This window comes from Tympanuchus pallidicinctus, unplaced genomic scaffold (genome assembly GCF_026119805.1).
Source record: "Tympanuchus pallidicinctus isolate F22 unplaced genomic scaffold, pur_lepc_1.0 scaffold1, whole genome shotgun sequence".
Taxonomy (NCBI): domain Eukaryota; kingdom Metazoa; phylum Chordata; class Aves; order Galliformes; family Phasianidae; genus Tympanuchus; species Tympanuchus pallidicinctus.
The window spans coordinates 29,278,408-29,293,329 of NW_026294618.1; the positions used below are offsets into that span (position 1 = coordinate 29,278,408).

Below are 14,922 nucleotides of genomic sequence, written 5' to 3' on the forward strand. Positions count from 1 at the left end.
ACACATTTCCCCATGCCCTGCCATTTGTTTTATCTTGATGACTTGGGGTATAGATGGTGATTATTAATTTGTATATGAAAACTGTGAACAATTGTTGTTGTTGAAAATTGCAATTCTGTCAATTCTGTCAAATTAACTATTTAACTATACTCTGTCCTTTTTTTTTTTTTTAATGTGTAACATTCTATCATAGCTGATAACATTGAAAGTGTTCTGTCGGTTCCTCAGTTTCAACTTCATGCTTTGGTTGTTGGCATTGTTAATTTTATAGAATGTTGAGATAATCAGCTATCCCTCAATTATTCACACCTCCTTTAAGGGCTTCAGATTTTGCCAGTCTTCTAGTATTGTTTCAAGCATCTTACACATATCTACGTTAAAAGAATTGGAATTTCTTTAAATTGTGCTTAATAGATAAGCCTACTTTTAATTAATGTTACTGTCCTCTGTTGGATATCCTGTCATTCTTACTTGGCTCACTTATCAGAGTTTGGCAGCTGCTGAGCAGAAAGGGTGAGAACTCTGTCCTTAAGGCAGCTTTGTCTTTGCAGAGATGAAACTACTTAGTGCATAAAGACTGTATTGTTTTGAGGGTGGAGTAATACGCTGTTCCTCACCTGGTTTGAGTGCATGAATGCTGTGACATGAAGACTGAAGACAAATTCTATGCACGTACTGTGTATTTGCCTTTGCTTGTTCATTTCCAGCCTTTTTAGCCCAGTGGGTGTCAGTCTCTGAAGCTTGCCTTCATTCATCCCATTTCATACTGTCGGGAAGTAAAAGCAAACATTATAAACCAGCAGAGAGCAACTAGGAAGGAAGTTACCTAGAGTTTCCTTGTGTTTGCCTTATAATTGAATAGGATGGGCTGCATTAAAAATTGTTCAGAAAACATCTTTCAGAAACTTCCTACGAATGTCACATTTACAAATGTCAGGTACAAGCTCATGTATCCTGTCTCATGTGATCATGCCTCTGCAGTTCTACTGTTGCTGTTCTAAAAATGTAGATTTGCTTTATATGTGTCCTCTAATGTCTCTATTTGCAATCTACAGCTCAATGTTATTTATAACACAAAACACAGTGATCGAAGTCTCAGATCTGTCCAAAAACAAAAAGCTTTTGACTTGAATGTTGATGTAAAGGATGATAAAGATGATATGAACCATTTGACCTTGAATGTATGCACAAGGTAGGTAATTCTGTTGGAATTCTGTTGGAGCATGTCATGTTTCTTAAAATGAGGTGAATTTTTCTTTTGTCTGTATGAACTTACTAGTGTATGGGAAATAAAAATGCAGTTAAGGAGAGAGTAAAAGAATTACTTCACTGAAATGACAAAGTTAAACTAAGAAACAATTCGTAAGTCAGTAAATACAGTGAGAGTTTGATGGGTCTGAATAGATCCTTCGTGCAGAATAATCTGTGGTCTGATCTTACATGCTTTTTTAGTGTCATGCACAAACATCATGCTTCCCTAAATGTCAGAGTTATATGGAGGAGTTTGTGTGAAATACAAGTAAAGGCTTGAAAGCTTCTTTGGTGCAAATACTTCTTAGGTATAAGGAAAACCATGGATAGACTTGAACGCTGAACATATATCTTCCACATTCTAGTACCAGGCTATGAGAACTGTGCTGTAACTCTCATCTTTTGTGAACAGACTGCTTTGCTTTTGATATAGAAGTAGATACCTCCTTTTTGTAAAAGGAGAAACAAGTCTCTGAAGTGCTGAAAACATAATGAAATAGAAGTACTCATTTTTTATTCATCTCTGTTAATAAACTTTATAATGATAATGATAAGTTCAACTGGATTTTTTGTCTTTGCAAGTATTTTTTGTGCTCTTTCATTTACCCATGTACTGTATTTTTGTGATTCTAGTATTACAGTATAATGTAAGCAATATTCTAGAGGTTATGAGGTTAAGAGGTTATGAGTTTTGTGTTCAAGCTAACTTTATTCTTTCTCCTAAATAAGGGAGGGTGGTAGAGGTGGGAACACCTGTGATTATGTTTCTTGCTCAGTAAACATACAGTAAGAACTGAACAGAGATTGCTGAAGTATCATCTCAAGACACATCTCAAGACAAAACAACTGTATAGATATTACATTGGTAGCAAGTGATAGAGCTGAGAACATACTGCAAATTTCTAGGTCATTAAACAGGTTATTTCTTTAACTGCTTTGTTGTCTCATCTCTGTTTGCTTTGAAATTGTCTACATGTGTATCTAAACCAAACATATGAAACTGTTCTTATGCAGTTTCCTTAGTAGTCCTGTCTTATGTCCTATTAAAGAGCACTGAGTATTTCACAAAAAACCTTCGGTGTCTTGCTTTATATATGGATTTAGATTTTTTTGTCTTTTTACTTATTATCTACTAGCATTTTGACATAAGAGCTCTCTTTGTATTAAAGGATCTCATCTCATCTGCTCTTTGTCAGTACTACTTCTTGAAATCCTGTTTACTTCTTGGGATATTATAATGAGTTCCTTGTAGATGTGGTATTTGCAAAGTACTATCTGATCTACCATGTTCAGTCTTGCTTTTCTTTCCTTTATATCCTCTTTTTATTATTTATTTAAACTGTGAACTCATTATGGCTAGAATATTTTTGTGGTCTGCTCAGGCTAGCTGTGACTGAAGATGAGGCCTCTAGGTGACACCATCATACAAATTATCAGCTATAGTGAATATGATGTCAGTATGGAGATATCCAGGAGGCACAAAGCCAGATCCTGTTTTCATGTGTTTCCGGTAAGCAATTCAGTGATGCAGATAGTGAGCAGGGACACTAGAATACACAAGAACTCTTGAAACAGTGAGTTTTTTCTCGTTTAAAGTTTTCTGTGAAGTGTCAACAGCTTTTTTAAGTCTAGCACCAACTTCTGACATGTTAAGGGCTTACATAATGGTTCTAGGATAAACTTTGGCTGAGCATCCTGAATTTCTAGCTCAGTGATTTGACTCAGGAATATAGACGGGAAGGGATTCATCTCTCTGGGAAGGCTCTAATCTGATGTCTTAGTTGCAAAGTGTTCAAAGAATATGGGAACATATCCTTTATGTTACAATGATGTAAAATTATTTCAAGAAAATACTTGAAATGTTAAGACTCATCAGCTCTATCATGAAAAGTGGAACAGAATATTTTCTGTTTTTATTATTTAAATTGAGACTTGATCTCTGGTTGCCTGTCATTGATTCTCTTGTCATCTTCTTCCCTCCCAAGTTCATGCATTGTACAGAGTATACGTATTACTTATATTAATTCCTGAATTAGTTTACAGCTAGTCCGTTTACTGTCTTTACAATGTCACATGGCTTTTTGGTAGCAAGCCAAAGCAGGTAAATACAAACATTGCTGAAATCTCAACTGATTGACCTATCTGTCGGTATGCAGAGTCAGGTAATGGAGGCCAGCTTGACTGTGGTTTTCTCACTCTAACCTGCAGACTATTCTACCTCGTCTAAACCAGCTTTATAGTGATTGGCTATGGTCATCTCAATTGAGTGTCAATTCTGACCCTGGATCAGATGATGTCTCATTTGTGGTTAGAGGAACTTGCTCTCTGTCTGGGAGGCACATATGCAGGGTTGCTGTTTTCTTCTCCAGTTGGTCTTATCATCTGCACGCTATTTTCAGACACGCAGTGCTGATCATTGATGGTTCTACTCACTATTCTTTCTGCTTTTTACTACACTAACTGGTGTTCTTTTCTCCTCTTTTCACCTTTCATAATAAAATAATCTCAGTTCTTCTGAGTTACAAGTTTCAAGTAGTTTTTAATTTCTCTCACTGGTCATTCTTCTCTTTTTGTGGTATTTTTTTTCTTTAATAATACCACTGAGTTCAAGAGGTAATACTGTGAGCCACCCTCAAAGCTGTGTCTCTTTTTTAGAGAGCTAGAACTAGAGAGCTTCATAACTTCTAGGGTGTATCTTACTTGGCAATAACAGACTGGTTATTTACTTGTTGGTATTTGGGTGGCACTCCAAGATACCTTAACAGGCTGGGTATTTTTCTCTCCTCTCATTGGTAATTAAGCAGAAATAACTACATGCAGCTCCAATTCAGTTATTTGTTTTCAATAGCAGCTACTTTGGTGCAACCCATCATCCAACAGATGGTTTCATTTGTTTCTAATCTCATGAGCCAATTGAAGTCAGCAGTCATACTTTATTTCTTTCATAGTCATATCTGTGTTCAATCAGCCATGCTGCCAGGCTTAACAGCATTAGTTTGAATGCAAGTCTTCCCTTTTTTTAAACCGTTCAAATCTACAAAGAAATATTTTTCTTTAATTACTTTCAACTAATGTCAAGCCTTCAAAATGAGAGTTGGAGATACTTTTATTCTAGTATAGCAAAAGTCATTTACATGCAAAGGGAGGAGGGGGAATTCTTCTACCACCTACTTAATTTGAAAAAAATACAATCTTTTGCAGGTCACTTTAGTCTCATTCGTTACACAGGGCACCGTAAATATATTTTGATAGTTCTGCTGTGCACCATGGTATATAAACAAGGCCTGCTCACTAGAGCAATGCTTTTAAGTTCAGGTTGGAAGAAAATATAATAAAAAGAATTGCTTAGGAAAAATGAAGGAACTCAACTTATTAAATTTTATTTTTCCAAAACTGAATGAATAACATGGATTTGCATTCTAAATCTCAATCTTTGAGAAACAATGTGATTATGATTTTATTAATGGAGCCACCAATCTATATCAAAGACCTATAAAAAATCCTTTATTTCACCCTCCAAAAATGAATAAAAGCAAGACAATGCATCTGTAAGTGGAAGCATGAATGTTTCAGTTCAAGAGTTCCTAAGTGGTTTCTTAATTACCTCCTTTGATACATGTGTTTAATTGCAATATTTCCTTCATATTTGTGATAAATTTACACTTTAAGATGCCAGTGAAAAGATCCTAGTGGTGGCAGCATAGTCTCTCATGATTTATATACTGTAGTTTTGTCAGTGCTAAACCTTATTTTTCATATGTGGTTGAAACTAGGCAGAAACATAGAAAAAAAACACGGTTATGTCTTTACTGTTAGAAATTTTCCTGTTGGCATTTCATTCCATTTGTTTCTTAGTATTCTTGAGTATTATTTCTTCTGTACTTGAGATAAAATGATTGAAGTGTTTATGTAGAGAATTTACTGTTACATTTCTACTAAAAGTTTCTTGTTCATATTTTGTGAAGGTACTTGGGGTCTGATGCATCTCCCAGTAGTGGTATGGTCCTCATGGAGGTTGGCTTACTCAGTGGTTTCTCTGTGTCACCAGATTTCATTCCATTAGACAATACAGTTAAGAAGATGGAAAAGGAAAATGGAAAAGTCAACCTATACTTAGACACTGTAAGTTGCAAATAACAGAGGAATGCTTTTAGAATGATCCTAAGCTTGACTCGACTTAAATTCAGAAAGACCATATGACTGTATTTTTCAACAGCAGCTGTTTACATTGAATGAATTGTTCCAGTTTTTAAAAGGAGATTGATGGGATAGATACAACTCCATTTGTAAGGTGTTTCTAGACTGCGCCTCTTGCAAAATGATAAAAGCAGACTTTTTAACAGGTCTGTATTTTGGCCAAAATAAGTTTAACGAGCAGTTTTACATACATCTTGATCCCAAGCCTTATAAATAAAGTGGACTTCCAGTGAGCTAGAAGTCCTTATTTTCTCCATGAATCACCATCATCGTGGTTCTCAGGATGTTTTTCTTCTGTTTTTCTAGCTAAATGCAACACAGTTTTGTATGGATATTCCGACTGTAAGAGACTTCAAAGTGGCAAATATTCAAGATGCTTCTGTGAGTGTAGTGGATTACTATGAACCCAGTAAGTGTCATTCATTCCAAATGGATCCTGGTTGTTCAGAAGCTAAAAAGGAAGTTTCTTTCATGGGAACAGGACAAATTTCAGTGAAGAAAAAGCAAAATTTACTGAAATTTACATTTTTTTCATCAAACTGCTACTTATTTTCTAACAAATAGCTGTGTTTTCTTGTATACATTTTTGCTGTTCTAATAGATTGGTTTGTCAGAAGGTGCAAATTGTTATAACTTGTCAGCTGGTATAAATTGTTTTCAGAACGGCCCAAAGTATTCTCCAAAAGGAACTTCGCTGTGGTTCACTTACCAAGCTAATGATTGTCTTTCAAATAGTTTTTCCATCTGTTTCTTGTTTAATCAGAGTCCTACACTGCAGAAAAAGCCAGTGTTTTGATTTGTATAGTTATGTAAAAAAGACATACATGGGAAAAACAGTTTCAAAGGGATTTTTAATTTATTTTTATTTTTAATAGAGTGTGTTTTAGAGAAAAGCAGGAATGTACAAACCCCTTGACCAAAGTGAAAAGGAAAGAAAGATTACAGGCTGTTGAAGATCTTAGGTTTTCTTTATAGTAGACGGCTGCAATATTTTAAGGATTTGGACCTGGTTTGAGATAAGGCATAAAAAAGCTGTATTGACAGTCTTTTTCATTTTGATTTGTTTTAGCGTAAGACAAAAGACAACTCTATAAAGTGTACTTCTTCAGATGGATAAAAATCACATTTATTCTACTTAGGCTGAGAAGTTTACTCAACTGTAGAAGTTTAAGTTAAAATAGAGAAGCAACAAATGTATCTAAACTATCCAAACCCAGGGCATGTTAAGCCACTAGGACCCAAAACAACTTGGAGCAATTTTTATTTGAGACAAGCTTGTAACACTTAGAATCCGTGGCTGAAACAAATTTCCACACTCTTTCATTTCTGGGAGGAAAACTGTGGACCTAATCTTTTAAGTCCTAATCTTTTAGACAGGCTAATGAATATGTGTATAAAAGTCCCGTATAAATGCATAGGTGTAAATATTGTTATTCGGTTTAAATATATTTAGAATTCATATATTCTCAAAGAATAAATAAATATTCATTTAAATATAAGAATGAACATCCTTAAGGACTAAAATTTATGTAATATAACCATTGCTGCAATAGAAGGCTTTAACTATAAGAAAAATATTGCTTCAAATATTATTTTATGAGATTCCACTTCTATTGCTGCATAGCATAGCTGTATTTTTAGTCAGCATGTACACATATGCCACGAAAGTGATTTCTTCTGAGGGAATTCCATCCTTTTTAATTCAGGAATGTGCTTTTATTTTATTCTATTATTTTCCATCACTCTCATAGAGGTGAACCAAGCTGCGTGAGTATATTTTATGTGATGGTTACAGTCATGTCTGATTTGATTACTTCATAGTCACAGCTGAGATGTCTATAAATTATTTATGCTCTGGCATTCATCAAAAAAGGTACGGTTATGTCATAGGTATTACAGCTAGCATAGGTGTGAGATCTAGTCAGGATGCTACACAGTGGTGCTAGCAAGACACTCCTTCAGGGTTAATACGTACCACAAGTTGGCACATCCAAATGACAGGGCTGTTCTTTCACCTGACTTTGTTCAGAGCCAGTTGGGTGTTACTGTTAGATAAATGTTAGACTCCACAGAGATGTCTTTTATTTTTATATTTTTAATCTCTGATGCTTGAAATTGAATATCATTGCATGTAGAAAAAAAAATATGATTGCAGTGTCCCCCGTTGGAATGAAATCCTTCAAACCACAAAACCCATTAAGGGAAAGAAACTTTGCAAAAGCTTGTTCTGCAAGCAATTAGCACGCATTGATATTTTTGAAATGAATACAGCCTTCCAGGCTTCTAGTTCATTTGGCTGTGTGGCAACTCTTCAGAAAACTGGAGGACAAATACACAGCTAGGTGAGATAGGCAGTCCCAAGTTCAGGAAGCTTTAGCTCCCAGACATAATACTGAAAATAAGCTTCGGTTATGAGAAACTTTGATTTTAAGTGACAGAGTCTGTAATGTGCCTGGTACAGCATCCAGAATTCCTTTATCACAGAGGTTGCTGACTAGGTAGGAGAAAAATTCCCCTCAAAACATGTGACTAGGCTTTCTGAACTGATTGGGTCTAACTTTTGAGAGGAGTCTATGACTGTATGCCTACCACCTAAGTGTGAGTATTCTCACCTGAGTATATTGCGAATGTTCGAAGCTTTGTGAAAAGAACGAAGATTAATGTCTAGGCTTAAATACTTATGCTGCAAATTATTTTGCAGTGTATGGCTAGGTGTGTGTTAGAATTTAGTGCTTCCTTTAAAAGAGCTCTCTTCGTGAATTTAATCCTGTAAATATATTTCCTTTCTCAAGATACACTGCTGTAAGATACTATGTTTTTATTTTTTAATTACATGAAACACCTTGAATGTAGCTAATGTTTAAAGGCATAAACATCTTTCTGCAAATGGGACTTCTCCAGAAAACGTAGCATTTCAATAGTTTCATTACAAGTATTTCTGGAAGAATTGGCAGTCTGTGTCAAACTCCTTTAAAACTAAGCTTTGAATTTCCAGCTGTTGGACAGTCCTCAGAAGTTCATTAACTAATGTTAACTAACCTTTCTAAACAGGGAGAAGAGCAGTGAGAAGCTACAATTCAGAAGTAATGCAAAGCATAACCCCTTGTGACTTCTGTGAAAGTGACTGCAACCTTTGCCACCGAGCTGGTTCTCCAGCCCTGCTTCAGCACTCTTCCTTGGCTTCCTTGTTCTGCGTGCTGTTTGTCCTTCATGTAAACTTGATGTGCAGTTGGGTGCTGTAAGAGAAAACATTGCTTCACATCTAATGTTTCCATAAATTATCCAAAGAAAATTTTATGTTCAGATACTAGCCTGCCTTCAGTGATTACAGTGACCTAACTCCTGCTGTGTTCAAGGAGAGAGCAGGTCTGGCCCATATGGTAAATTTCTGGCTGTGCCAGAAAACTTCTTTAAATGTCTGCTGGAAATACTTTCCAAGTGTTAGTTTCATATTGAAGTTATTTTCTAAAGAAGCGAAGTTACTGAGAAAACAGTTTGAGAAAATGCAAACCTAGCTCCCCACTCCGGCTTCCTTTCATCCTAGCTTTCATTTTTGTATATATATACTTAGAAATATACATTACATTAGTTTACATTGCTCTTCTGAAAAACCATCTCCTTCCCTGGTAAACAGAGCATTGGGAGCTGGGTATCAGAGCTTGCATTGTTGGGTTCTGCAGACATGACGCTTAATATTAGTATTTAGCTTCTCTGTATGCTCTCATGGGGAGAAATATAAAAAATAAAAGGAACTGGCTTCAGAGCTGATCCATGAGCCAAAAAGAACTGCGTTCACAAACTGCTGAACATTCCAGAAAATTATCAGTCTTTTTTAAATGATTACAGAGAAGCCAGGTGAATTTTTTGCCAATTTGTAATTAATCATGTTTGAAAATAATGCCTCCGGATGTTTTCATGGATTTTACGCTGCAAGTCTTTCACTGTAAATCATCAAAGAAGGAGTCTGAGACTTTGTTTTTCCACGATTCTCTTTCCTTGTGAGAATACTTGTGTTCCCTGGCATATTTATGGCCACTGGGATGAAGATTGCCTTGATCCTTGTCTGCTTCAGGAAGTTTTCTAGAAGTGTCACTCTTTAGGGGATCGTTTATGTCTTGCGTAGACAATATACAAGTCTTTTTGACAATATAAGTGCCATAACTCTTCAACAGCTGCTCTGTGCCGTGTCAGCTGGTTGACTCTGAGTGCCATGTGTTCGTGTAAGTCCTGTTTTGGTTGATGGAAAGGTTTTTAGGAGTTGTGAGCTCCACATGCATTCTGTTCAGTGAAACACTAAACATATTTGTATGTTTACATACATCCTGGTATATTTAAGTGCCTTTCTGGAGTGGGAGGGAAAAGAAGGATGGTGAAACCTTTTTGGAACAGCAGGCATTTACACCCAAACCTTCTCTTTGTGCACTGGGAGAATTATACGAATGTGGAAATGAGTACATTTGAGAACCCTACCAGTGAGCATCTTCCTGAATGAAGCTCTTCGCTGTCTGGCAATCAATTTAACCTTTTTGCAAACTGCCTTTGATATTTAATGCTTACTTCTTTTTAACAAGAAAGCCAATAACATTTCTGCTTATTGAAATGAAGTTAATTATTGTTATGCTGACTATAAGAGTTAGAAATTTTAAGGCTATTTTTCTTTCTTTCATATCTTTCAGAGACGGAGTGTGTATGTGTACACATGTAATTATATGGTAGTCACTTTCCTTGAGCAATTTCTAATTTTTATTCAGATTTTGCTACCGCTTAAAATGTATATTTTTGTATTTTATGCTTATGTGTATTTTTGTTCAGAAAAGGAAATTAGATCATGGTAGCATGGGAAGAGGTCGGAATTTCTTGAACCCTGTGCCTTTTTAATAATGAGTTATAGCTTTTTGACTACAAATCTAGTTTGGGTGTTATTTGTTCTACTTTACCTGTACTTAGAATTTGAAATATTTTTACAAACTTGGAATTCTGTCTCTCTGACAGAGTTACGTTTTTTTTTTGTAGTCAGTCTGTGCTTTTCACTTGTCATTGGTGCCCCTTGAGTAGTTGATTAGTGCCTTATGAGTTCCTGTGCTGCTCTGATCCTCTCAAAGTGATATTGTATGTATTGAAATTCAAAGCACTATTTAGTTGATAGAATGCAGATGTAACCCCTTGTAAGACATGTTCTTGCTTATAGGGATCCAAAGCTAAGTGAAGCCAAGATAGAAAAATGACATGTATTTTTGTCTCAAACTCTTTACTCATAGGATTGAATTGTGTCAAATGTAAGATGTGGAAAATGTTCACATGCTAACCTAGGATATCTTTCACTATGGGTTTCAATTCCTGATGAAGTAGGATAGCAGATAATCTTTTGCCTTTGGGGACAGCAGCCTTGACATCTCATTTGCTTTCCTTTGCTATAATTTCAAGAACACAAAGCTCACATGCTTTCAGTTATGCTATAGGTAGAGCTTCTAAGGCAGACATAGATATCTGATTGATGTTATAATGAAGAGGTTTATTTTTTACCACAGATGTGCTGGAGATAACCTACTCCTTTGCAGTAGATAGGAGGAATATAATCATAGTTTTATTTTGCACTCAGTCCCATCTTCCTGAATACCCCCTGGAGAAAGAGACTCAAACTGCTCTGCCTAATTTCAGAGAGCAACTTTTATTAGTATTACCTTGCATTTGTTTTTGAGACAAACAACATATGTTTTTAAATGACTCTTGGCTGTCTTGTACACCCTAGTAAGAGGCATCAGTCATAATCCACTGCATCACAGAAATTGTTATTCAGTGAACAAACACCCTTTCTTATTTTGTTTGTTTTCTATAATGTAGTATTTCACTTCAGACATCCAAATCTGCTCTGTAGTAAGCTACTTTAAAGGCACCATGTACAGCATGACTTTAAACAAATGTTTATGTTAGGTGGCCTTAACTTCCATACACTGCTGCCTTGAAAGATGCCTTTAGTCACTTTGCACTGTGACTATTTTCTTGAGTAAGTTGCAGAGGATTTTGTATTGCATGTTGGCAGTGAATGGGACAGAGGAAAGGCAATATTATGTGGCACAATGACTCAGTGTTTTCCTCTTTGTCGGAGCCTGTTCATAAATGCTCATTATGTGTATTTTTTCCACTCATCTGTACAGTCAGTTCTTGATGTTAGAAATTACTAGGAAATCTTTTAGTAAAAAGTTTTTAGGAAAACATTGAAAAAGATCTTTAAAAGCTTTAAAGTGATGCTAAAAGCAGTCGGGAAATGATATTTCATAATGGAGTCTTCCTATTGCATTGCCTGAACACTTTTTGTGTGGTTGCTCCTTGTTTGAAACCTGAGTACTCTCTGGTACATCCAGTGCTCTTTTCAGCTCTATGTTACCAATGGATAGTCTATGTAGAACCATTAACCTCATATTAAATCATCAAGAAATAATCATTTATTTAAGACTGGCTTTAAAGCAAAACCTTAATGCATTTTAAAGGATCTCTCTCCTCTCTTGACTGCCATCCTCCATCCCACAGGTGAGCTTTTCTGTACAGATGTCTCTGTGTATGTCATCTAGAAGCCTTCTGTGCTGAATGCTGGTACACAACAGGAAGCGCTTGTCCTGTGACAAGTGCTGCGTAACGGGTTCACAGCAACTTCAAGTTTGCCAGCACTGCTCAAATGCCTGGTTTGTTTCCCAGCTTGATATCTTTGTGCCCCATTTACTTCTCAAACAAGAGCTTGTGGTTGTGCAAGAGATTGTGCACATCAGTGGCACACGATAAAGGAGAAAACTAGCCACACCAGTGCAGGAGAAACTGGAGAGTCAGGATCCAACATTACTTGCCTATCTTTTGGCTTGAAAGTTGCTTGTTAAAATTGGATTTGAGTTTTTAGAATTGCTTTCAGTAAATTTTCAAAATACTGTCCTAACAGTATTTCTCCAAATGTGTTCAGGTCGGTATGAATTTTGACAATACTTGGTTGCAAGCAGATTTATGTAGAAAGCATATGTATGTATATAGATAGCTGTTATATAGGCTCCAGTGTACTACTGTGTGCAATCTATGTGCAATTAAAGCATACAAGATCTTCAAAAAGTAGCCAAACATTGTATGATATTCTGTTTTGTAAAATACACATCTAGAATTTTTGGAAAGATATATGTAGAAAGCAACTGATGCCTAATGGAATCATTTCTAGATCTCAAACACTAACCAAAAAGGACAAAATCATCCATATTATTCAATTTTAACTGTCAATGATTTTCCTTATAGCTTTTGTTTTTGTAATACAAATCTTTATTCAGTAAACCATCTTTGTGTAAGTACAGAGAATACTTTCAATTTTATCACCAGTAATTTATAGGTAAAAATTTTATCACTAGTAATTTATAGAAAAAAATAAAACAGCAGTTTTGTGATCAGGCCTTTTGAGTTTGTATTAGATTCTCCTTTTCCCTATGTCAAAATAAATTTTACTTCATTATTATTTCTTATTCAGTTTATTGTACTTGTGTGTGCCACTTGAAAATATCATTGCACTAATGCTATTTTATGCAATAAGGTCTGACATTGTGCTGAGTTAGATAAATCCAGTGATCATTTTTCCTAATGGGTAGCTTTTTCTTATCGGATGCATTGGAGCATCATTTTTATATGTGCTATAGTTCAATCACCGGAACTCCAGTGCTAAGATTTCTCTCCAGTTTCGTATGATGTGTTTTGTTGATGTATTTCTTAGTGTTATCCAAAAGCTTCATCAGCCAGCTCAGATTTTGAGGTGTTATATTATAAATGGATTTCTTGTGTTGAATTCTAGTATTGTTAGATTGGGTGGAATATTAATATGATGAAAAATATAAAAATGCTGGCTCGAGGGAAGTGGCATAAATGCAGATGTAACAAAGTAAACTTTAACTGTCCTACTGGCCGTTGCATCTCTTGTTTTTCTATGTCAAGCCTTAAGCAATTTAAACTAAAATTCTTGGCTTCTTGAGACATAGACAGAAATGCACTTTGATCTATATTATGATCATCATACATAATTTCACTTTTGATCAAAACAGAAATAGTAAAAAAAAAAAAAAAAGGAAAAAAAAAGTAATCCTTCTATAATCTGTTTCGAGTAAATGGAGGTGAAATAGCATGGTTGTGTCCTTTCAATTAACAGAACAAATATAAAGGAATTAAACTGATTTTCAAGGATTTTGAAAACTTGTCATTGATTTATTTTTCTTCAAATAAAGATTACAATAGTTATTTTTAAATTTTATTAAAGATGAATTTTAATAATAATATGTTCAGTGTTTGGTTGTTGAATAATATGGTTGCTTGTAGGACATAACTGTTTCTGTATTCTGTGGACTGCTGCTCATTCTCAGCACTTCTTAGGTGCTGTCTCACAGGTATTTTAAAGCTTTATGGAACTGCAGTGGTGGTTTCCATGGTTGGGCTGCTAAACATGACCTTGCAGAACAATATCTGGGAGTTTTCTGATGAGGAATCTCCACATTCTAAAAACATATTTTACTCAACTGGAAGTCATCTTTAGACTTCTCTCAGTAATTTTTCAACAGTGTTGGGAATTTGGAGAAGTCTCAGTCAGCTGGAAACTGGCAAGTGTCCCATTTTTCAAGAAGGGCAAGAAAGAAGACCCTGCAATTACAGGTCATTCTGACATTCTCAGTTCAATGCCTGGTAAAATTAGAGAAGATTATTCTGGGAGTTACTATTCTGAAGTGTATTCTGAAAGACAATGCAGCCGTTAGTCACAGCCAACATATGTTTGTGAGGGGAAGCCCTGTTCAACAAACTTAATTTTCTTTTATGACAAGATTAGCCAACTAGTTGACCAGGAGAAGCCAATTAATGTAATATTTTTGGACTTCAGTGAAAGTTTTAGTAATGTCTCTCATTCTATCCTTCTGGAAAAAAATACCTAGCATACAGCTAAGCCAAAATATAATGTGATGGGTGAACAGTTGGCTGAGGAGTCAGGCTCAGAGGGTTACAGTAAATGGAGTTACATCGTGCTGGTGGCTGGTCGCTAGTTGGATTCCCCAGGGCTCCATTTTAGAGCCAGTTCTCTTCAATGTTTTCATCCATGACTTGGTGTATCTTCGAGTTCTGCATCTAAGTGAGTTGTGCTAGAGACTAGCCTGGGAGGAACTGCTCAATCCCTGGAGGCTGGAGAGGCTTTGCACAGAGATCTTGGCAAATTGCAGGGGTGGGCAATCAGCAACTGCATAAAGTTCAACAGGAGGAAGTGCAATCCTGGCTCTATTTACAGACTGGGCAATGAGAGGCTGGAGAGCAGCCTTGCAGCCTTGCAGAAAAGGCTTCTGGCTGATGGCAAGTTTAACCTGAGTCAGCAGTGTGCCTGAGCAGCCAGAAGTACACTGGGGTACAACAGACCCAGCACTGCCACCACGTGAGGGAAAGGGTTGTTCTGCTCTGCTGTGGCTGTGTAGCCTTATCACA

The 14,922-nt window shown here is 36.0% G+C and overlaps 1 protein-coding gene across 1 annotated transcript in view; it reads left to right on the top strand.

The window, feature by feature from the left end:
- Nucleotides 1-13,572, top strand: part of CD109 (CD109 molecule) — a 90,942-nt gene extending 77,370 nt beyond the window's left edge. The window contains exons 31-34 of the mRNA XM_052678876.1: nt 1,056-1,192; nt 5,217-5,373; nt 5,755-5,857; nt 8,500-13,572. Of these exons, the coding sequence (XP_052534836.1) occupies nt 1,056-1,192; nt 5,217-5,373; nt 5,755-5,857; nt 8,500-8,690 (588 nt within the window). The 3' untranslated portion in view covers nt 8,691-13,572. The remainder of the gene's footprint in view (nt 1-1,055; nt 1,193-5,216; nt 5,374-5,754; nt 5,858-8,499) is intronic.
- Nucleotides 13,573-14,922: the final 1,350 nt, after the last annotated feature.